The 22,353-nt window shown below is 44.7% G+C and overlaps 2 protein-coding genes across 2 annotated transcripts; both read left to right on the top strand.

Annotated features, from left to right (window-relative positions):
- The first annotated feature begins 13,489 nt into the window (after window positions 1-13,489).
- RPL34 (ribosomal protein L34) lies at window positions 13,490-16,664 on the top strand. Its single transcript, XM_084285765.1, has 5 exons — window positions 13,490-13,527; window positions 13,826-13,900; window positions 14,002-14,101; window positions 14,855-14,958; window positions 16,538-16,664. The coding sequence occupies exons 2-5, from the start codon at window positions 13,836-13,838 to the stop codon at window positions 16,620-16,622; spliced, it is 354 nt and encodes a 117-aa protein (XP_084141891.1). The 5' UTR covers window positions 13,490-13,527; window positions 13,826-13,835; the 3' UTR covers window positions 16,623-16,664.
- A 959-nt stretch (window positions 16,665-17,623) lies between these two features.
- OSTC (oligosaccharyltransferase complex non-catalytic subunit) lies at window positions 17,624-21,822 on the top strand. The gene is made up of 4 exons (XM_084286385.1): window positions 17,624-17,765; window positions 18,175-18,268; window positions 19,624-19,821; window positions 20,824-21,822. Exons 1-4 carry the CDS (start codon window positions 17,627-17,629, stop codon window positions 20,840-20,842), a joined length of 450 nt encoding a protein of 149 aa, XP_084142511.1. The 5' UTR covers window positions 17,624-17,626; the 3' UTR covers window positions 20,843-21,822.
- Window positions 21,823-22,353: the final 531 nt, after the last annotated feature.

Below are 22,353 nucleotides of genomic sequence, written 5' to 3'. Positions count from 1 at the left end.
AGTGGCTTTCCCCTTCCAAGAAAACCTTCATGTCCCCTCTTCCCAAGCTTTCACTCTCCCACCCAGCACAATTTGGCGTTGCGTTGACTGAGTGAGTGGTACAGAAGGATGCTGACATGCGGGTGTTGGCAGTGTGTGTCCCAGATGGCCAACGCTCTTTCTTCCTCCTTTTACAAGATAAAAGGGTACATTTTGAAGCCTGCTAAAATAATATTAAAGAATTGGTCTGAGCACAACAAAGTGAGTAGATCAACAGTTACATTATCATCCTCTACTGCCCTCTATTGAGGATGGATCCATCTGCAGAAGAAAATCTGAACTGCAGTTATTCCCAACAGAATATTCATCTGATTCCCAACACAATTCATCTGATTTACCCCATGGAAATCATAACCTTTTTAGCCCATATGTGCAGTTCAGAAAGCGTTTTCATTTGCCAAGCTTGACAGTGTGCTTTTTGACATATTTACTTTATCCATTATTTGCAGGTTGTGCAGATGAAGGCAAAATTGCCCTGGATTAAACATTCAATCCCCCGAAAACACTTAGGGAAAACCTGTTATATTAATAACCCAATTAATAACCAACCTTTTACAACAGCCCAGAATACGTCTGGGACAGGGTGATGTCATGTGGAACCTGCCCAGCGCATATAACATGGCAAAGGCCCTTTGCATTCAGCCCTCACCTAATCATCTCACATTTCAGTGGATGAAAGAGCAATTAGTCGTACTAGTCATGCCTGGGAACTGGAATGACAATGCACTTATCTCATAAAAAAGAACTCGGAGGAAAATCTGCCTCTTGACTTTAAAAACATTCTCTGGCAATGTGATTCCTTGGCAACGTCATTCCTCCTTTGGCGATATCTGTGGAAAAACATAGAGAAATGCCACAAGTCATAGTGATGCTAAGAGAAAAAAAAAAATATATAGAAGAGATGACCATACCCTGTATTTTTTCTACCATTTATCATCTGAAGATCTCTGAAGGCTTTCTAAGTAATTATTTGCAAAGTAATTTTTTGCAAAGTAATTATTTGCAGGCAATTATCTCAAAAATCACAACGGACAATCAAAGTTTGTTTTTATTTTATAGACAGGAAAATTTGAGGGGAAAAAAAAAAAAAAAAAAAAGACGTCTAAAATGTTTAAACCTAAGGTGTATGAAACTAGGATTGTCCAGGCTCCCCTTGTCCTTTCAGAATAAAATTTTTGACATTCAAAGGTGTGTAGCACTTTAATCTCAACAGGAACAGCAGGGGATTCACACCGGTAAACTGCATGACCACACAGTTTTTTAAATGACAGTTTCCTGCTGTAACATCATCTTCAGCATGGAGTTTAAGGATGAAAAAATGATGTGTTCTGGTGAAAGCTGTGAGGATTTGGAAGTGAATTTGCAAGAAAACGCCGCCTATTCTGGGTGCTGATTCCAAATGAGAGAGAAGGAGCGATTTTCTGGTCCTTCCTCATATCCCTGTGACTTTGCTGGGTGCCCACTGCTGTTTCTAAGTTCTCTCCTCCCTGTGACAGCTGAACTGTGAGAGGCTTCCTCTGCAAAAGTTAATTTTCAATCCCTTGGATGTAAAATTAGGTCATTTTTACAAAAGTAGGATCTTCGTCAGTATCTTCTGCATCATGATCTCCACGAAATGCCAGGTTTACATTCCAGCAGCACTCACCCGTCGGTTCAAATCGGAGCTCCCAGAATGGGGAGCTGGGGTTTTAAAAAAGACACCCTGCGATTAGAGCTCTTATGGCATTTCATGAAAGCAGTAACCTGCCCTTTGCCAAGAAAGGATCCTCTCCCACAGACCGTCAGTGTGGTTTCCATCTGCGCATTAACTGGGAACTGCTTGGGGTAAAAATAAAAAAGGTATTCTATGTTTCAAATTACAGCTGCTCCAGTACCCTGGAAAGGTGCAGGGAGCTCTCTTCCCACAGTCCAGCCCTGCAGGGAGAAACCACAAGCTGGCTGCAGCCCCTGAGCAATGAAAATCTATGAAAATCTGGGGCATTTGGGTGGTATCACCTGTACCGAGGTGGAGCCTCAGACCAAGGAGCAGTGTGCATGGGTCGTTCTGGGTGGCAAAGAGCTCCTGGTGGGTGCACTCATGCTTTGGGTCTTCGGCAGAGAAATGAGAGCAATCGGCTGGCTTTCTCTCCACAACAAATAAGTAATACACAAGGAGAAAGTGCTGTCACTGTGAGTCCAATAGTTGGCAGGTTAATTTTAATTCCTTGAAAATGCAAATTTTACGGAAGGGAGAGCAGAGCCAAGTGCTATGTAGCAGTTTTCCATTGCTACAGGGACTTCGCTGCAGTACAGCTAAAGCCCCATCCTCTGTTTCAGCAGGGCTGAAAGCCTGTTAGTGCTCTGAAATGATGAAAGCAAATGAAATTGAATAGCAAACAAAAAAAGTTCCGACTTGATCAGTGATGATGAGAGAACTCCAACTGGGTCCTCTTGGGAGCAATGATCAAGAATTAAAGTCTTGATTTTTTTTTAAGCTAACAAATGAAGCTTCTTTATTCTACTTAAATGGGATAAGAAAAGCCCTATTAAAGGGAGCTAACAGTGGTACTAATCTGCAAGCCACATCCCTGTTGGCCCCAGAAGAAAAAAAAAAAAAAGGAAAAAAAAAGAAAGGATTCTAAAAGTGTTTAACAAAACCCACACAAAATGAGAGAGAACTGAAGGCCATGCAACTTTGAGCAGTACGAAGGGTCTGTTTTCATACACAAGGGGAGGCAGGAGCACGGGGAGTAGCTCACATCCCTCGTGCTCCAACCCCCGCAGTGTGGAGTCTGCAGGTTAACAGCTGAGGGGCTCTTGCCAGGTGGATTTGGGTGTTTTTTTCTGGTTTTGACTAAGGACTTGATCCCCCCATCACCCTGCCTTCCTGGGATTACTTGCATTTCTGGCGTGAACGATCTTAGCAGGTGGCAGTGTGGGGCAGCGTGCCCGTCCCTGGGCAAGCCTCAATATTGGCCCACTTTACCGCCACATTGGCAGCCTGCAATATATGCTCATCTCCATATAAATATTGCTCAGGCTCCGGGTTTGGCCAGTGCTGAGATTACTGCACCATCTGCAATCTGTGTGCTCTGAATCTCCGGCTGGCTGGCTGGCCGAGGGGATATTTCTGCAGTCCTGCTCCTTCTCCTCCTCCCGCGCACCCTCGCGGACTCGGCTGTAGCTGGCAGGGAGAGCGACAGCCGTGAAGATGTGTCAACACCTCCGGGTGCCAGCATCAGGAGGCAACCTGAATGCATGCCCGGGGCTCCTTAGGAATTAAGCAGTGGTTGCTAAACCTTGCGGCTGTTTCTGCACAGCCACGGTGAGCTGTGCTGGCTGGATTAGGGGCTGAGTAGTGCCGTGAGGACACCATCACAGCGCCTCGGGGACTAATCCCACAGCAAAGGAGAAGAGAGAGAGAGACAGCACAAGGGAGATGAGGCAAAAGATCTCTTGGTGTGTGTAGCACTAAGTTAGGAAGGAGTCACTGATACGAGAAGTCAGGACAAAATACCCTCTCCAGTCTAAGCTATAGTGGTGGAAAAACAAAACGTGCCCCAGGCTACCCAAAGCAATAGTTGTACCATAATTTTATATTGCTCCTTTCTCACATGGACCAAGCCCAGCTGTGAATCGCAACCAAGATACAATTTCCTCCTCATCTCAAATCAACATTTAAATGCTCGTGAACAGGAAGAGCTGGGAAGAAATACGAAGATTGGGGCTCTGAGCTTCTTTAGCCTCAAGAGGAGAAGGCTCAAGGGGAATCTTATCAATCTGTATAAATCTGGGTGAGGGGGAGTAAAGAACACAGAGACAGAAGTACAGGAAATACGGAAATACAGGAAATTCAATTAAAACATGATATGAAATTTATTGTGAGGGTGGTTAAACACTGGAACGGGTTGCTCGGAGAGGTTGTGCAGTCTCCATCCTTGGAGATCCTCAAAACCCAACTGGACATGGTTCTGGGCAGCCATCTCCAGCTGACCCTGCGTGGAGAAGGGGAGTTGGGCTGGATGACCTCCAGAAATCCCTTCCAGCCATTTTCCCCTTCTCACCCAAACTCCTCACGGACTCCAGCTGCCACCTCTTGAGGACATCAGCACGTTTCTCAAAACAATTCTCTCAAAAGACTGACAAGTGCTGAAGATGCATGCTTTTAGAGGAAACTCACAAATTCTCCAAGACTTCGGACTTTTAGGTAAAAATTTGCCCCTAAAAAAAAATAAATGAATAAAATAAATCAGGCTATAAAGTGCTTCCTGATTTGCTGTTAATGATTGCATCAAACGGAGCCGTGATGAATTCAAAGCCAAGATCAGACCCTTTGGGTAAGTCCCAGAACTTCTAGCTGCTACAAGCAAAAATTATTTTGACAGAAGCATGCCACAGAATAATCATATCACTTATCCAAGCTGTAAAGGGTCAGGGGATTGACAGGGATTTCAGTGAGAGCACAACAAGGTCCTCTGGGTTGGGCTGTATTTTGCAAAGAACCAAACCTGACTCCTAGTACTAGGAAGTATGCTCAAAGTACAGGGCTATATATTTTAAATAGAAGCTCCTTTTAATAACCTGGATTTAATGCATTTTACAATGTATTTATTATCTCACACTGTGATATTTTGTAACTTAGATTTTCAGCTAACGAGTAGCTCATCTAATGAAAATAATGATTTTTTCATGCTGTACTACATGGAAACGTAAAGTATTTCAATTAAACAAACCACCTCATTAGTGTGCCTTGATAATATAGTTGAGTTTTCTTTGATATGGTCAGAAATATCTAGCATGCTTTTGGGATGCAATCAAACTCTCCAATAAACTTGTTGCTGAAGACAGCTGCCTAGCACCATGTCTTTCTTGAGCAGTCAAATGACCTAGTTTAGAAGTGTTTGAAGCCATTTTACACTCTGGAAGAAGAACAAATTAACCATGTTTAACAAGTAGTTTTCAATTTGTGTTCCAGCGCTCTTCTGCACTTCAGCATCTCCGGTGCAGCAGCACGGCCTTATTTCATTCTTCCTCTTACATATAATACATACATAACCCTGCAGCTCTGGCAAGCACCTCTCACCTGCTGCACAGACCCTGGGAGGGGGTTTTGGCATCGCACCCAAGTGTATCTGAAGCTGCAGGGCTGGCTTTCTGAGGTCTGCTTTGCTCCCCTGTGCTCTGGGAACAACAAAAAGAAAATCAAGGCCATTGTTGCTTTTCACTTTGATTTCCTTGCCCTGTTCCCTTGAAAGGCTTGCTTGAATGAATACTGCAGAGGTAGTAGAGAGACCTGCTGCAGAAACACAATTTTTGGTATAGCCAAGAGTAACCTTAGCTACAGTTTTGTAGCAGAAGATTTCTGGGGCTGCAGCTTGTGTTTGCTTGGATGTGGGGTCAGACCTTTGGCTGTTATAAATCAGCGTAGCTCTGTTCAGGGAGCTGGGCTTTATCAGTAAGATCTGGGTTCACATTCCCATCATTTCTCTGAGAATGAACTTCCCTGTGTAATACCTTCTGTATAGGGCTAGTGTACATTCAAGTTACAGTGAGGTGCTGTAGCTCAGGCCCTCCCCTCGGAAAATTCGGTTTTGATCTGGCTCCCATCATGGGCAAAATGAGTTGCAGGAAAATCTCCATGATCATTGAAAGGAATTAGCGACTCCCCGGTCAGCTGCTGTGGACCATATGTCAAATGCAAGATAGCTCGGTCTTCTAGGTGTGCTCCTGTAAAGGAAAAGCAGATGCAAAGGCATTTCCTAGGTGCAGCTTTGGTTACCTTTGGTAACCTCTCACTCTAGTCCCTAGCCAGTTTTCTGAAATAGGACTTTGCTATGGCTCTGTATCATTTCTAAAGACACATTCACAAGCAAACAAACACACAAAAGAACTTCTCATGCACCAGACTTAGCTGATGAGCTGTAATAAATTTGGGAAATGATATGGTATCTCCCATCTGCATTTCTTTCCCCGTCAGCAGGAAAACTAGACTGGACCATGTAGCTTTTGTTTGTAATCAAGTTAATTTTTGATGCCTTCTCTTCCCAGCTCAAAGCTTTTCCCTGTCACAAAGCAGTATTTACACCCCAACCACAAGCTCCTATCCACCTACACCTGCCTGTTACAAACTCCTAAGTTCTAAGCTTAATATCAGTTGGCAGTGTCCCTTTAATCAAAATTTAATGCTTGTCTTCAGTCTCCTCAAAGCACATAAAGTCTAGAGGCTTTAAAAGGGAAGGGATCATTAGTGCTGCAGTCTGCTGCTGCTTTCCAGCGAGTGGCAAGTTGACCACGAGGTGTTACACAAACGTAGGTATTGTGCTGCTCTGCTCAATGCGCTGCTTCAGGATCAACCCCTGAGACCTTTGCTCATTTTGTTGCTTACGGGGAAAAGGGTGCAGAATGATCTAAAATCTCCCTGAGAGCAAGACACAGCCAACACATTTCTTCACAAGTGGCAGTGCTGTACAGACAGGTACTAAAATTCACATCTGAGTGTGTCAGAAACGCTGCACTCGGCTGTCTGAACTTCTGTCACAGGCATAGCAGCTAAGAGGGAAATCAGCCAGCTGGTCTGGAATGTTCAGAAGAGCTCAGCTCCCATTCAGTCATTCTGCTTTCTGGACCTGTGGAAAGCCTGGCTTGGAGCTTGGAAGCTGAGCACTTGGAAATCTGCCTGGGAGCTGCTCTGGAAATTTGGCCTCAAACCTGCGAACATGCCGCTCAGCATCCCACGTAAGAAGCAGCCCGTCTGATCCCAGGCATAAGCCAAGTTCACCACAGCTTCATGAAAAAAATAACACCTTCTGGGCTTTTGCCATGCACAGCAAAGTACAATGTTGCAGAAATATTTTGTAGGCTGCTTTCTGTACGCTAGATAACCTGCTGCTCTGCAGGCACAGCTACCAAGCATCGATCCAGGCACTTCTTTTAGCCCAGCCTCACATTTTGTGTTGCTACCAAGCAGTGAAACATGCTTTATGTTTTAATATGCCCTGCTGTTTCTCCTCAACCCACTTCCTTCCAAATTCCTTTCAACCATGAAGATCTTGTGCTGTATGGCATTATTCCCTCGTTGCAAAACTTCATAAATACAGATCTATAAGGTGCCCATAGACCGTAGTTGTTTCTGGTAACTGCCTGTAAAAGGGCATCCAGCCATAGGCAGATATTTTAACGTGCCCCTGATTTCTACGGTACAATTTCGGCTGTACCCAGCTAAGAACATCCGCAGCCTCAGGCACACATATGGTCTCTCTCTTTCTCCCCATCACTCCCTTTTGCAGTTGCAGTGTGCAGCGACGTGCTCGGCTTTCACCTTGAGAGGGTTTGGTTCAAATCTGATTTAAATTGTACGCAAAATTGAGTTGCAGGAGATCATTCTAATCATGGAAAGAATCCGCCTAATTTTTAGCGTGGTCATTGCCATTTACAGTCCAGAGGGATTCTGTTGCCTTCCTTCTTCTGGAAGGAGGTATTTATGGATAAGTAGGGTATGGAGCAATGGGGAGAAGGCAGTAGATGACTTCTTTCGCAGGCTTAGTGCCGTAACATTCATATGCCTGACTGAGGGGGGAAGGGAGGATGCTTTCTTCTTTCTTCATGTGATGAAAATAAAAAGTGATCAGGATAGATTTTTGTTATCCTCTGGGCTTTAGAAGCTTAAATGCAAAATGCATGACTTATTACATCTAGCCAACTCTTAGGGGTAAATATGCAGTATGGGGAATTAGTTGTTGTTAATTGGACTTATGAGCTGAATTCCCAGGGTGCTGCACTGAAAGCATACCCCTTTTGTTTTAATATTGAAACAGGGAGAAGCCAGTTCTGTGATGGATTCATTCCAATATACAACAGCAGAGCAAGCTAAACCATCTTCATCCAAATACTTAGTTACGTTTGTTGAATGTAAATATTTTAGAGCTAATTCCTACACGTTCTGTAGAAACTATTAGAGTTTTGATGGACTGTTTTAAAACTGCGGCAGTTCTTCAAGTAGCATGAAGTGTCCAATGGTCCTGTACCATGTGAAGATATGACTCACTGGTTCTTAATTCAACACTTAAATAAATAAAACTTTATTATTATTATTATTTTAAATTTGGGAGGCACAGTTCTACCATCAGTGAATTGAACTCTTCAGGATTGCATGGCAGTGAGAGTAGTTTCAGTGATACAATATTATTACAAACAGAAAAGGCTGATTCGAAAGGTATATTTTGGGCTGTTTTATCAATAACCAAAGAAAAGCAGTTTTTGATTCAGGCTTTTGTTCTAGGAGCTAGTCCAGACTGCAGACACTGAAAAAAAAAAAAAAAAAAAAAAAAAGATCAAGTAGCAATCCCTGGAGCAGAGGCCACAGGTCACACATCTCCCTTAACACCCTGGTTTAGCTGATCCTCCTTGCATGGTTAATTGCCACTGGTATAATCCAAAGGGTTACAGAAAAACCCAGGCTAGCCTTGCACGGTCCTGTCAGTGAAACATCTCAAAGAAAGGTTCCCAGTGTCTGAAGTGCTCAGAAAAACAACCTAGGGAGATGTTCAAATGAATTATAAGCCCTTTAGAGAACCTAAGCAGCAAAACCTTCCTGTACATCTTCATCTATCTTTCAATGACAAACACAGATATGTATTTTAAAGATATGATGATGCATGACTGACTTGTTATTCTTTACTTCTCCCCTCACCCCAGTACTGTCAACATTTGCAATGATAGCGAGTCCTTCCGATTTTAAGAAACAAAGCAAAATGTCCAAAATGCCAAATCCTTTTGGCGCTTAACCCAGTAATTCTCACTCAGTGGTTTGGTCCCAGTGAATTCAGAGGAGCTTTGTTGTTCATTGGACTAGAAGTGGGGTCTAGCCTACATCTTCCTCACACACTCATGGGGTCTATTTCAATTTATGGCAGACAGTTTTGAGTCATTTCTTGGGGTAAACGGCGCTGTGAAATGTAGCAGCTACTCCTTGTATTTGGTATTTACAACTTTCCTGATACTTTTGCAAGGAAAAAATGATGTGCTAATTCTCTCAACAAAAGCCTTGAGATTTTCTGAGGGAGTAACATAAATTACTGTCATTTTAAAGTGGGGAAAATTGGTCTTAGGCCCTTTAGGGCTAACACTTAGGTAACCAGTTTATGTGTTTGGGAGGTTTTGAAGAGGTGCAAGATGACACTAGAGTCCAGACACCCAAGATGAAGGTAACCAGAGTCAGTGTTCACATGGCTGATTACACCGCCAATTAAGTGGTTTATTTGTGACCACCAAAGCAGAGATGTGCTCATCTTGAGCAACCTGGGAGCCACTTCCAGCAGGAATCTTTCTGGAGATGTGAGCTGCCTGTAGCACTGTACGCATCGCTGGGAAAAGACTGCCTGTGTGCCCTGGATGCCTGGATGGCCAGAAGGCTTAGACGTGAGCAGCAGACAGGATTGAGCTTGCGTTTGACACCGGGGATGAAGTGCAGCCTGGAAGAGCTCCACAGAGCTCCTTTATTTTACCACTGCTCCGTACGATTGATGGGTGGACCAGCATAAAACTGCTGCACCAGAAGGATCTACAGGGGAAATGTCATAGGCCAGGGATTGCTATCTCGTCTCAGGGACTAGATGAGGTGCACCTACGAAAAGCCACCACAGAGAACCCATGTCTCAGCCACGCTCTCTGCCCAAAGGCTCGGTGCCGTGCTCCCTCTTAAACAGCTTCTGCAGGGGGAGGGGGAACGAGCCCAAAGCCTATTTAATTAGGCTTTGTGTGGGAAGGACGAGCTCCATCCCCAGTGAAATGGAGGATTACACGTCTCCTCCAGATGGCGAAGAGAAAGTAAGCAGGTGTGAGCACGGGGCCTACCTGTATTGGTTTTAATCAGCAACTTTAAGCAAACTCGGTGTTCTCATCAGAAAAGGGGAAAAATAAACAGCTGAGCACTGTGATTCATTTACACTTCAAATATGCTTTGAGTTGGTTATTCCTCAATTAATCAAATAGCTGGTGTATCCCTAAAGTAGTGTAAAGTGACACGCTGTGTGAAATCAATTTTCCCTTCCAAAATCATTAAATTCAGTAGCCTGTGACTACATCCCTGCTAATTCTAGTACCGGTCCTTTCATCCTCCATTAACTTTGGCACGCCTAACAGGCTGTCAAAAATAATTTCCCAGAACGTAAATAATTCAGAAATTAAAAATTAATAAATAATAACAGAGAGCTACTGGGAGATAGACTGGGTCAATTAGTCAGCTCTGCATTCTGTTTCTTCGCAGCAGGGGGGCAGCCACATTCGTTACTGGAATCTTTCCTCCGATTCCTAGGTCTGATTTACGGCTCTTCATTACTGGATCCAGTCAGACACAATTACCTCCATCACTATCTCAGTTCCTAACTTCAAAGAAACACACATTTTCTTGTCTGCTTTTTTTCTCCTTGCAGCAGCCTCAGCTTGACGTCCCTGGAATTTCTTCCACGCGGACTAATTAATAAGACTTTGACTTATCATATTCACTTCTCTTCTTTGATGTCCTACCTTAGTCAATCATCCTATTTAATTAGAATTTCAATGATAACTTTACTTATCTCGTGGCTAGATGTAAATTAAAATAACGGGATTTTAATTCTCTTTCTTACGGGGTTATGACATTTCTGACAGAAAAAGTTTCAACCCAAATACGATGTTATGTACTTCCTATGCTAGGAGTGCATTCCACTAAATTGTTTTTCCCTTTGCTACAAAATAATTTTGCTTGTTTAACAAGCTCCACTGAAATGGAAATGAACTACAGTCTCTTGTAATGTAATTTGCACAGGTCCGTGTTGTGAAAGGTTACATTGATGTAAATGAATATAATCAAATTGTGACACGTGCCACGTAGTTAACAAGGAAAAGGAACGTGATTTTTAGGGAAAGAAAAAGGCTCCAGAGAGACAACGGATGCGGGACCACTTCCTCTTTGTGCCCTTCCAGCCGGTTCCTTGTATGTTTGCAAGGTTTCTTGCTCTCTTTTCCCATTTAAGGACCTAATCCTGCTGTTTGTATCTGAGCAGCACACGAGGTTAGATTTTGATTTAAGTGAGGCATTCCTGAAAGACATACCTACTGCTGTTCATAGACATGTACTATGGCTGAGACTTCACAGGAGCAGTACCTCTCTCAGCCACCACTATTTTTCTCTCTCTTTGGTACCCAGCATGTGCTTGCACACCGGCTTGCTTTCCTTCCCATATCTTTTAGAAGTTGCCAGTCTAGGTCAGTATGACATAGACTAGACACAGACAGGACAGAAGTGAATAAAAGTGAAAACACTTATGTTTTAGTTGAAGCTTATGTGCCTGCACACCCCCTAGGACTGCAGAGGCTACTGCAGTGTAGGGACCCACGGGGAGAGGCTGGTGGAGCAGCCGAGTCCTAGGGGGGCTTGGGAGATCCCTGGAAGTGAGGCAGGAGGGCTGGGAAAGTGCAGGACGAGGCTTTCCAGGGGTCCAGCCAGGCTCATCAAGCCTTACCCATTTTGGCACTAGTGCTTTTACTGGAATGGACTTTTCCAGGAATGTGAGAGAATGGCTGTGTATATCGGTAGGGATTTTCAGAAGAAAGACAGGTAAGGAGAGGACTGTGTGAAAAAGAAAGTAAGAATGGTCGACAGATCAAGAAATGGTCTTAAATCATGAACAAAGCAATCTTCTGGTACTAGAAACAGAACACGGTGACAGCTGGCTGGCCCATGCAAAATGCCACACATGGCTCATCTGCCACCAGAGGTGGTTATCTTTCTAGTCAACTATGGCTAGACAAAAAAGAGGTTTACAGTTTTGTGCTGACTATAAGCAAATACACCCTGGAAACCAACCTCAAGTCTTAAGGCAAAAGACCACGTCCTCAGGCCCTATGCTTCCACTGATATCCTAGCAGGGAAAAAATGCTCTTTATCGGCTGCCACTGATGCTTTTCCAAGTTGGCAGGTTGTGCATTTGCTACTCCATCCCCTTTGTTGTATTCATGGAAAGAAGGAAGTGCAGGAAGGGTCAGTGAGATGTGTTGGACGTGGAAAAAACCTACTCCCCAAAGAAACGGTTCAGTCCTATGGAGAGGTAGGAATAGCAGAGAACATGAGACTCACTTGTCTACCACTAATCCATTCAAAACAGGCTTAGTGAGCTCTTGCTTCAAATATTATCCCTACAGTAGACCACACTAAACCAGTTGTCATAAAGCTAACATTTCTAGATGTTCTCGCAAGCCACGTGCCTGACAGCTCTGTTCTTACAAAATAAAGTGAGAATGTTTGAAAAACTAGGCCAGAGCATCAGCAGCAGTGAGCCACTGGATTTAACTGGCAGCTCCTAAAATCCACACCAGTGAGTTTAGGGCCCAAACTGGGCAAGCTCAAAAAATACCGATATTGTTGTTTGGAAATAAAATAGTAACCTGTTGTGCTTGCAACAGCTAAACTAAACTGTTCCATCATAATTTAATAGTGTTGTTATTTTAACAATTGGATTCTGTTACACTTTTATATTTAGGCACGATTATTTAATCTCATTTAATTGGCTTTCTTATTCCCCTCAGGGTCTGGGGCCTAGAAAGTTCATATTAAATACTCTAATTGCTCTGAAATTTTCTTGTTGCCTGAAATACACTCTTATTTTAAGTATACCCTAAAATCTAGTTCACAGACATTTTCTCCTCTCTCATGAATTAGAAAAAGCCCGATGTCCATAATTTGCACTTGAAAAGAGTCAATAATTAACCAAAATAATAATTACAGATGGAAAACAAGGAGGACACCGCACAATGAACTGGCAGTCACAAATCCGTAAATAAGGCCAGGAGTGCACATCAAAGGTTTCCAAGTGCACGCTGCTGCCTGGAAGCAGAGCAGAGGCAGCTATCGGGGTGTCCATAGCCCACATATTTTAGGTGTGGGTCCCTGATGGGGTACGAGCCTGTGGGGTGCACCTGGAGGAGACCCCGATAGCTGCCTGGTTTGCTTGGCTGGCACAGTGGTGGTGCCTGTGGTCTCTGAACAGGAAAGTGGCTGGGTGTGGGCACTGCTGCGTGTCAGACACCACTTTGGGGCAAAAAGAGGGAAAAATGTGAGTCCTGCCCTGTGGTGCCTGGGGATGGTGGTGGGGGAGGGGGGTATGGGTTGTACTGGGAGCAGGGCCCTATACGTGCGAGGTTTGTGTGTGAGCACCGCTCCCAAAGCCGTGTTACAGAGGAAAGATGCTGATGCTTTGAAAAAAACAAACAAACAAACAAACATTTAATAAATAAATTGATAAATGGATAGATAGACGGATGGATGGATGGATGGACGGAAGGATGATCCTGCTCGCCCTACAACATGGCGCCGCCCTCTCCGTACAACATGGCGGCGCCCAGCCAGGCAGCCCCCTCCACCTCCGTACAACATGGCGGCCTGGTGGAGAGCACTTCCGGTGCGAAACAGCGCCGCTATTTCAACCCCGCCGCTTCCGCTTCCGCCTCCTCTTCCGGCTCGGGCGGCGCCAGGTATGGCGGCGGGGCCTCCGCGGCCTCCCTCCCTCCGCCGCCGCCATCCGCCGCCATCTGAGGCGCGGCGGCGCCCGGGGGGGGTCCTGGGTGTCGGGGTCGGGGTCTGGGGGTCGCAGTCGGTGCCCGGGGGTCGGTGCCGGTGCCCGGGGGTGGGTGGCGCAGCGCTCGCCGGGCCCTCAGGGAGGGGAGGCCTCAGGCCTGAAGCCGCGCAGGGTGAGGCCTCGCCTCAGCCTCAGCCCTCGTCACGTCAGTTTGAGGCAGAACTCTCAAACCCCATCTGTTTTTCCTTAATTAGGGTGTGAAAAATGGTGCAGCGCCTGACCTACCGCCGTAGGTTGTCCTACAACACAGCTTCCAACAAGACCAGGCTGTAAGTAAGGCCTAGCTGCTAAGGAAATTCTCCTTTAAGAAAAAAAAAAATCTTAAATCTTGATCCTTTCCTTAACAGACTGCTTTTTCTGCTGTGTTTAGGTCCCGAACGCCCGGGAACAGGATTGTTTACCTGTACACCAAGAAAGTAGGGAAGGCACCAAAGTCAGCATGCGGTGTATGCCCAGGAAGACTTCGCGGTGTAAGTCTTGGGGTTTCCAGCATGAGATCTTGACAGCTTTTACTGTTTTAAATGCAAACAACTTTATCAAGGAAGATGCCTGTTTCTTGATGGATTCAAGAACATCCTTCTTTAAAATATGGTCATCTGAATGTTGTAAAGCACAGCTGGTAAAACAAGCTTTGAGAGCTTAAGGAACAAGTGCTTTCTTTTTTAATGCTTGTAATTCTCACTGGTAGTATTTAAACTTGTTTTATAAGTTAACTTGTAATTGACTGAAATTTTTCAAGCCAGCCCTACATGAATCTGTAGTGGGTTTAAAAATCAGAATTGCACCTATTAGATAAAATTCCAAAAACATAAGTCAAGTTGACTATAATTTTTGGAAAAAATGAGTGACTTTTTCCTAACAGGCTGTTATTTTACAAAATGTATTCCTGGTTTAATGTTGTTTTCACCAGTGATCAGAGTGCTCAAGTCTTAGTGTCAGTCAGTTTCTACACTTGGGAAGATGATCCTTGTTAATAAGCAGATTTTAATTACGAGTATATTGGGAAACCTGTCTGGTGGAATGAGAAAGCTGAGTTCTGGAGTGCTGAGGATGGCTTGTATAACACCCTGTGGCTTCGGTCGCTTTTTGCGTGTAGAATAGTTAACTGGAGGTGTTGCTGCTCTTTAAAAACAAACCGTACAAGTGAATTTTCTCAGTGCGTCTGTTACCCAAAACTGGGGCCTGCTATCTTATGATACGCTTCTGATTTGTGCTTTCTGCAGGTCCGTGCTGTGCGCCCTAAAGTTCTCATGCGGCTGTCAAAAACGAAGAAGCACGTCAGCAGAGCCTATGGCGGTTCCATGTGTGCTAAGTGTGTCCGCGACAGGTGAGCTCCCAGTGGGATAACTTTGTTCTAGAGGTGACTTCATACGAGTCCTGCATCTTACCTTGTCTTCCTAGTGTAAACCAAAGTGCTACAGACTCTTTTCTGATCTCAGTGTAGAAAAATGGAGAGGGTAAACATGGGACATACTAGCAGTGAGGTGTGCAATTCTCCCCCAGGGTTTGAGCTGGTTAATTAATGTGTTCGGAACTCCTCTGTGGATAGTTTGTTCTGTGTGGTTTCAAACTGTACTGGTGTGTAGGTGCTAAACATTCTGTTCCTTCTGCAGTTTTGTGCTCTTCCCTCAAGAATAAAGGCTTTTCTCTTTTGCTTCCTGTTTCGGCTTGTGCAAAGATAGTAGTGAAAAATCAGCTTTGGACTTCTGTGTGTTTTGGGATTTAGTGGTACTAATTGTTAGCATATTAAGCATCTAATATGTAATTAAGCTTAAAGATGACCTTTGGTAGGTCTCCTTGAATTGAATTTTATTCTGTAACAGCTGCACATCTGTATAATTCCTTGAGAAGTGTGAGCACTGACATGTATTACAAAGAATGTGGCATCTTTGTGAATGGTCATCAAAGCAGATCTCCAGAGCCAGCAGTCCAGTGCCAGTTTTTCATCTGTAGTGCACATCTTTCCAGCATCTTGGTTTTTTTTTTTTTTTTTGGTTCTTTGATCCAAGCTAAATCACATCAAGTGGCACTGAAGACTGATTGTTACAGCTGCACATCTTGAGCAAAACCCTGTGTTAAAAGACATTTTTTCCTCGGTGTTTTCCCAAATATTCTGAGCTTGGTAGGTCATTTTTTTGTACATGAGTCTATCTTACTGCCTAAAACCAAACAAAAATAGAGTCAGCTCCTTCCCTGTAATTGGCAGGTCTCTCTCCTGTGTCTGAGCATTGCTGGTAGGCTTTGCATGCTCTAGAAACAGCCATAAATATCATGCATACGGGGCAGCATTGTCCTGTTTTGAAACAGGAGAGCTTTTATGGTATATGTGTGTGGATTGGCTCACTCATCAAACAGGCTGCTGATGTATGAGTGCTGTCGTGTATCTCTGTGTAGTGGCCCCTTATCTGATCAAGAAGTAATTGTATTTAGATACGATTAGACCTGCCAGAGTTTTTTTTTTGTTGATGCACAAAGTAAGCGGTAATCCTATGAGGGCGGCTCTTGTTCTGATAACTGAACCCATATACATTTTTCTGTAGTTGCAAGAAAGAATTGGTGTGAGCAGCTGGTCAGTTCCCTTATTTTAAGAACTGTAAAATTAATTTGCCAGTGAGGAGCTTTGCTTTTTACCTTAAGGTAGTCACTTTCCTACTGTTTAGCCACTGGGTTGATACTTTTATCTGCCTAAAAGCCCCTAACCCTAAATTTGCAAGCACATGAAGCACAAACCTCTACATTTATTGGTGCTACTGCCCCCATGTTGTGATGCTGGCAGGAACACAGACAGCTCCTTTATGTGGAGTACCACGAAGTACTGCAGGCAGCAAAACTAACTGCAACTTCCTTGTTCTTGTATACCTGCTTAATTGGACGCCTGTCCTCATGGTGGTGTTCTTCCTTTCCAGGATCAAGCGAGCTTTCCTTATCGAGGAGCAGAAGATTGTGGTGAAAGTGTTGAAGGCACAAGCACAGAGCCAAAAGTCCAAGTGAATCGATTTGTATTTTCTGCCCAATAAATGAGAGTTCCACTTTCCGGCTGTCCTGTCAGTCAGTCCATGCACTCGCGGAGGCTAGCGGGAGCTTCTCACAGCTTGTGAAGTGCAGAATGGGATTCTCAGAGCAGGTGCTTCACCAGCCACACCGCACACAGCCCCCTCTGGATTGGGGAGGGAGCTCCAGCTCCATTCCCTTGCCCTGCGAGGCGCCTCCTGGGTCAGCAGCTGCTGGCACGGTGCGAGCAGGGCTGCAGGGGTGGCAAACCTCTGCCTCCAAGAGCTGGGCGATCCAGGCTGCGGTGTTGTGAGTTGCACGGGGCTATTTTGGGTCTGTTGCTGATCACCGATGTGCCAGGAGCCCCGTGGGAGGTGGGAATTTGGGTTCCCTGCTTCGTGCTACAGGCGGCTGTAGCTACCTGGGGCCAACCCGAGCCTGTAGGCGCTGCCTCCTTGGCTCCATCCCGGATGTTTTACCCTCGAAGAGCCGCGTTTAGGTTCCTTCATGCCTCTTTATTCCCGCAACGCCCCTGGTGGGCGCAGGGGAGCGGCGCGGAGGGCAGGGCGCTAATTAATGAGCACCCCCCCCCCCCCCGGCTCATTCATTCATTCATTCATTCATACTCCCGCGCGCCGGCCCCGCCCACCGAAGGGGGGCGTGGCCTCCCATTCACAACCACCCACCTGGGGGCGGGGCCTCCCGTGGCCCCGCCCCCGAGCTCCCCCCTCCGTTACCCAGCACCGACACGTCGCCGCTGGCGGGTCCTGGCAGGGGCGTAAAATGTGCGGCTACCCCCCAGGGGAGCGCTGTGCTTCCGGCTGCAGAAAAAAAATTCTAATTATTTTCAATGATTTCTCAAAGTTTTGGGTGATTTCGCTTTAATCTTCAAAGTGATTTTTTTTAAAATTCTCGTCTGTTTATTTTTCCCCTGCCAGGATGCCGCCGCCGGCCGCCTTTTCCGCGGCGCCGCGCTGGGCGCCGCCATTTTGGGTGCCGGCGGCATGGAGGCGCTGTTCCGGCTGCCCTTCGCCGTGCTCGAGTGCCCCAACATCAAGCTCAAGCGGCCGGGATGGGTGCACATGCCCTCGGCCATGACGGTGTACGCGCTCGTGGTGGTCTCCTACTTCCTCATCACCGGAGGTGCGGCGCCTAAACCCCCTAAAATCCCCCCAAACCCTCCTAAACCTCCCCAAAACACCCTAAAATCCCCCCTAAAACCTCCTAAAGCCCCTCAAACCCCTCCTAAACCTCCCCAAAACGCCCTAAAATCCCCCCTAAACCTCCCCAAAACACCCTAAACCCCCCCCTAAAACCTCCTAAAGCCCCCCAAACCCCTCCTAAACCCCCCCAAAACACCCTAAAGTCCTCCCAAAACCCCCTAAAGTCCGCCTCAAACCCCCTTAAAATCCCCCAAAACCCCCCTAAAATTTCCCCAGTCCCCCTCTCCTGGCCTCTCTGGGCGCCTCGCCGCCGTTCCCGTGGCGTTTTGCCCATTCTTCCCCAATTTCTGGCGATTTGACCCTATTTCCGTGCCTCCTTTCCCCCACAGGGATCATCTACGACGTGATCGTGGAGCCGCCCAGCGTGGGGTCGATGACGGACGAGCACGGGCACCAGCGGCCGGTGGCCTTCCTGGCCTACAGGTAGGGCAGGGGCAGGGACAGGGGTCCGTGCCCCTCCTGGGGACTGCAGGACCCACCCCGTGCCTGCCCTGGGTCTACAAATTAAAAATTAAAAACACCTGGAATCAAGGGGAGCAGATAACCAAGCCCTTCCCAAGCTCTTGGGGCTGGATACTTTGGGGAGAAGCGAGCTTTGAGCTGGCGGTGCTTTGCTCTATTGCAGCCCCTGTGCTGTTAAAGTTGAGGTTGGTGATGGGTGTGGGTGTATTTGGCTGTGTTTTGTAGGATGTTTCACAGCAATGTAAGTAGTGTTGGGGAAAATTTAAGGTCTGGCCTTTCAGCTTCTTGTGTAATTGGGACTCCTGTAGCTGAGGGTTACAAGTACACAATGGTGCCTTCTCTGGGTCTGTTTGTGTCTGCTGCTGAAGATGAGCTGCAGACTGCTCAGTCAAGAATTGCTCTAAGTACTAAATTTATAGTTGTAACTTCTTGATTTGGTTTTGTGTCTGTATGTTTAAACACGAGAACATGGATTTTTTTCTTATAAAATACCAAAAACCTTCTGTAAGCCCTCAGAAGGTACGTACCAATGTATGTATAAATTTATACACACCTCACCGATAAACTTGGACTTGGACTGGACGTGGTTCGTGACTCAGGCAGGGTGGGGCTGCCGCAGGGTGCGTGGAGCACTGCTGCGGGGAGCTGGGTAGCAATTAGGTACAATTCAGTGAAGGTAGCATGAAAGAAGATGGAATTGGCTGTTTTCTGAGCTCTCTGAGAGCTCACAGTCTGTGTACAGGACCGGTGAGTGAGGAGCCAACCATGCTGCAGGCAAGAAACACTCCTGCTGTGTGCTGGAAGCTGCAGAGGTGCTTCATGAGGTGACACAGTGCTTGGAGGGGGATTTGTACCAGGATGAGAATTTGGGCACTGCTGCATCAGCGTCAGGGTGGAAATAAGATTCAGAAAACGCAGTGGCCCGAGGGTCACAGTTCCACATCTTGAGTCATCTGTGACAACTGGTGCTACGTTTGGGGGTAGATCTGTCTGAAAACTGATGAGTTCGTATCGTATCCATTAATATACCGTGTTGCATATAAAACCACTGGTATGCTCGTCTGGTCACCTTGCAGGCTGTCAGTCCAGGAGATAAATTACAATTTAAATTACAATTTAATGTAACTGCATAACATAAGTTCCTAACATAAAGTAAATTTGGAAGGTCAGCCATCAAAGTTAATCATTTTGTGTATTTGTGCAGCTAAAGAAGGTTGAGTAGCTGAATTTTGAAATGTAAATAGTTTTCTTTGAATAACCTCTAACTCTTTCTTCTTCCCTTTCTTCCCCCACCCCTTTGTTTGTTGGTCCTGTAGAGTAAATGGACAATATATTATGGAAGGGCTTGCATCTAGCTTCCTCTTCACGATGGGTGGTTTAGGATTCATAATTCTGGATCGATCCAATGCGCCAAATATCCCCAAGCTGAACAGGTTTCTCCTGCTCTTCATCGGATTTGTCAGCGTGCTTTTGAGCTTCTTCATGGCCAGAGTTTTCATGAGGATGAAATTACCGTAAGTGACCTAAAACTCTTTCTGCTTTTCTTCGTTTTTATGATTTGCGTGTGCCTGTATTAAATTTAAGAGTAACAGAAAATAAAACCAGGTATGCTGAACATCTGCAGCTTGGCTATGAGTTACTTTTCTTCAGTGCTCTTGTGGAACAAGCTATCTTGAATGAAGCTTTTGGAGCTGACTGCTCTAAGGTTGTGCTGTGGTTCAGAACGATGACAGATCTGTTAAGTCAGACGATACGATTTGTGATTCTGAGTCGTAATACGTTTTAAGGTAGGCTGATTATGTGCTGGATAGGTGAAAGTAATTTCAAGGCAGGGCTTTGGAGAAAAAGGATGTATCGAGGAACTTCCAGGAAGACAAATGAGTCATTTATACCAGCAATATATGGCAAAGGTCATAACTAGAAGAGCCGATGGCAGGAGTTACGGGCGTTTAGAAACATCCAAAGGTGTCCTAAAGTAAGGATGATGTGTCTTTTATTTTGTCGTTGCTGGAAGACTCAACATAACACTGAAGCATACAACGTGTGTGACATTTCAATACACCTAACTCACAAAGTAGGAAAAATAACACAGCTTTGAGGCTCTGTTATAACTAAACACGGGATTTTCAATTTGCGTTTCTTCTTTCTTGCTCCATCTGTTTCATCTAGAACAGCTGAAGCCAGCAGTTTGGAGGTACCGACAGTTAATTTCTGGAGTAGCTCTTTGGGGTGTTGACTTAGCTATGTCAGTCATTGCTCCTTTCTCAAATGTTTGTTTAACCTTTGCAGTGCAGTAGAAGTGTTGTTTCATAATGCACCAGGGATTCCCTGGCAGTAGGCAGCTGGGTAGGGACTTATTCTATGTTTTCTTGTTTCATTCATGTATGTCTTAACGGTTCTCTTTCTTAAATTCTTTAAAGACAAAAGGCTTCAGGGAAGTTTCTGTAAGTCTCTTCTTTTTTGAGGAGGTGCTGCCTGTTTGCTAACTTTTTTCCTGATTTAATTTTATTCTGCAGGGGCTACTTGATGGGTTAGTACCTCTTGCAACGTGTGAAAGCCCAAGCTGAATTTACTCCTCTTCATGAAGTGTTTAAGAAGCAGCAAGAAACAAATTCCATTGTCACTATCAACAGGAAAGAGACCTAAACGTGAGAAGCAAGTGAGGAAGGCGTGCTCTCTCTGCAAACAAACTTTTAATACCAATGGCTGATTTATAGTTTTAAAACGGTGTTTTATCATTGCTGTTCTAGAGCTTCTGCAAAGAGAAAGTTACCTATATTTTTTTTTAATCTGACTTGGTGTGAAATAGAGAACCTGTCTGTAGCTGTACCCTGAAATGAGAATTAGCCATTGGTTTGACAGTTCGTTATTGCAAGGTTTGTCCCCTCTTCCCTGTGCAGGAGGGTTACATGTGTCAATTGGAGAAGAAACACCTGAAACATTTCTTTCCAAGTTATCATTAGAAAGTAAATAAGTTTGGATACTTTACAGTCCGAATTAATGTGTCTGAAATGCTTTCAGAGACACCTTTTGCCTTCTTACTAATGGCTCTATATGAGCAAATCCGTATGTGCACCGGGAGAGGCAAACTGTATGAATGTGCATTTGTTTTTGAAAAAATGTACGAACAGAGCCAAATAAAACTTATTTTCTACAAATCTGAATTTCATGCATTTTCTGAAGCTTTTTCTTGAGTATGCATGGCCTACTCTGCATCCATGGTTTGAGATGCCTTACTATACAATGACGCATTTCTGCTTAGTTTTTCACTGTTGGGTAATGATTTCTTTTAATACCAGGGACAAGAGACCTCATGTTTTCTGTGAACTTATACTGTATCTAAATGATATGCTATTATCAGTAATCAAGTGAGCTGTTGCTTTGTTGTTTGAGAGACATGGCTCCAACTTTTTTTTGGTCGTCATTTAAAAGATGGAATATTACCATTGTACTTCATTAAAATGTATTGTGTTCTGAAGGTGGAAAAGATCCTTCTAAATCTCCATAAATGTCTTGTCTGCAAGCCACATGTGTTTGAAGCACTATTTTTGTCTGTATAATAATTGTCAGTGAGATGCTTCTGCATCTTTTATTCCATTAATTGTAAGTATTATTTTTCATATACTAATCAAAGAGCTAGTTGTTAATCATCTGTCTCCAGGATATGTCACTTCCAGTCCCTCATTCTTACATTCAATGTGACTTCTGCATTTATTCATTTTACATCTTTTTCTTTAAAATTTAAGGTATATTAAGCTGTTCTGTTAGGCTCAGAACTGTGCTATTTCCTGTCTTTTCAAAGTGGTTATCTTGTGGTCGTTCTGGTTTTGGTGAGAGATGCTTACTTGCAAGGGTGAGTACTGATATTATGTGAGTAAATAATGGGGTACCTGGGTCAATTTCAGTGTATCTGAGGAAAGTCAAAACAGAAAGGCACCTCACAGTGTAACTGTACTGAGCGCCTTCTGACTCAGTATGTGTCCCACTACTGTTCAATGTCAAGTCTCCAGGTTTGCAGCTGATTCTAAATGAGCATTCTCTTAAGC

Source organism: Netta rufina (genome assembly GCF_964035555.1).
Source record: "Netta rufina genome assembly, chromosome: 4".
Classification (NCBI taxonomy): domain Eukaryota; kingdom Metazoa; phylum Chordata; class Aves; order Anseriformes; family Anatidae; genus Netta; species Netta rufina.
Note: the sequence above shows the minus strand (reverse complement) of the source record. Positions and strands in the feature narration are given on the sequence as shown.

Excerpts from the sequence above, each read along its gene's own strand:
- RPL34 (XM_084285765.1), top strand. The coding sequence starts at position 13,836 with ATGGTGCAGCGCCTGACCTACCGCCGTAGGTTGTCCTACAACACAGCT. Across the intron at positions 13,901-14,001 it reads GCTTCCAACAAGACCAGGCT|GTCCCGAACGCCCGGGAACA; the intron begins GTAAGTAAGGCC and ends TGCTGTGTTTAG. Across the intron at positions 14,959-16,537 it reads GCTAAGTGTGTCCGCGACAG|GATCAAGCGAGCTTTCCTTA; the intron begins GTGAGCTCCCAG and ends CTTCCTTTCCAG.
- OSTC (XM_084286385.1), top strand. The coding sequence starts at position 17,627 with ATGGAGGCGCTGTTCCGGCTGCCCTTCGCCGTGCTCGAGTGCCCCAAC. Across the intron at positions 17,766-18,174 it reads CTACTTCCTCATCACCGGAG|GGATCATCTACGACGTGATC; the intron begins GTGCGGCGCCTA and ends TTTCCCCCACAG. Across the intron at positions 18,269-19,623 it reads GTGGCCTTCCTGGCCTACAG|AGTAAATGGACAATATATTA; the intron begins GTAGGGCAGGGG and ends TTGGTCCTGTAG.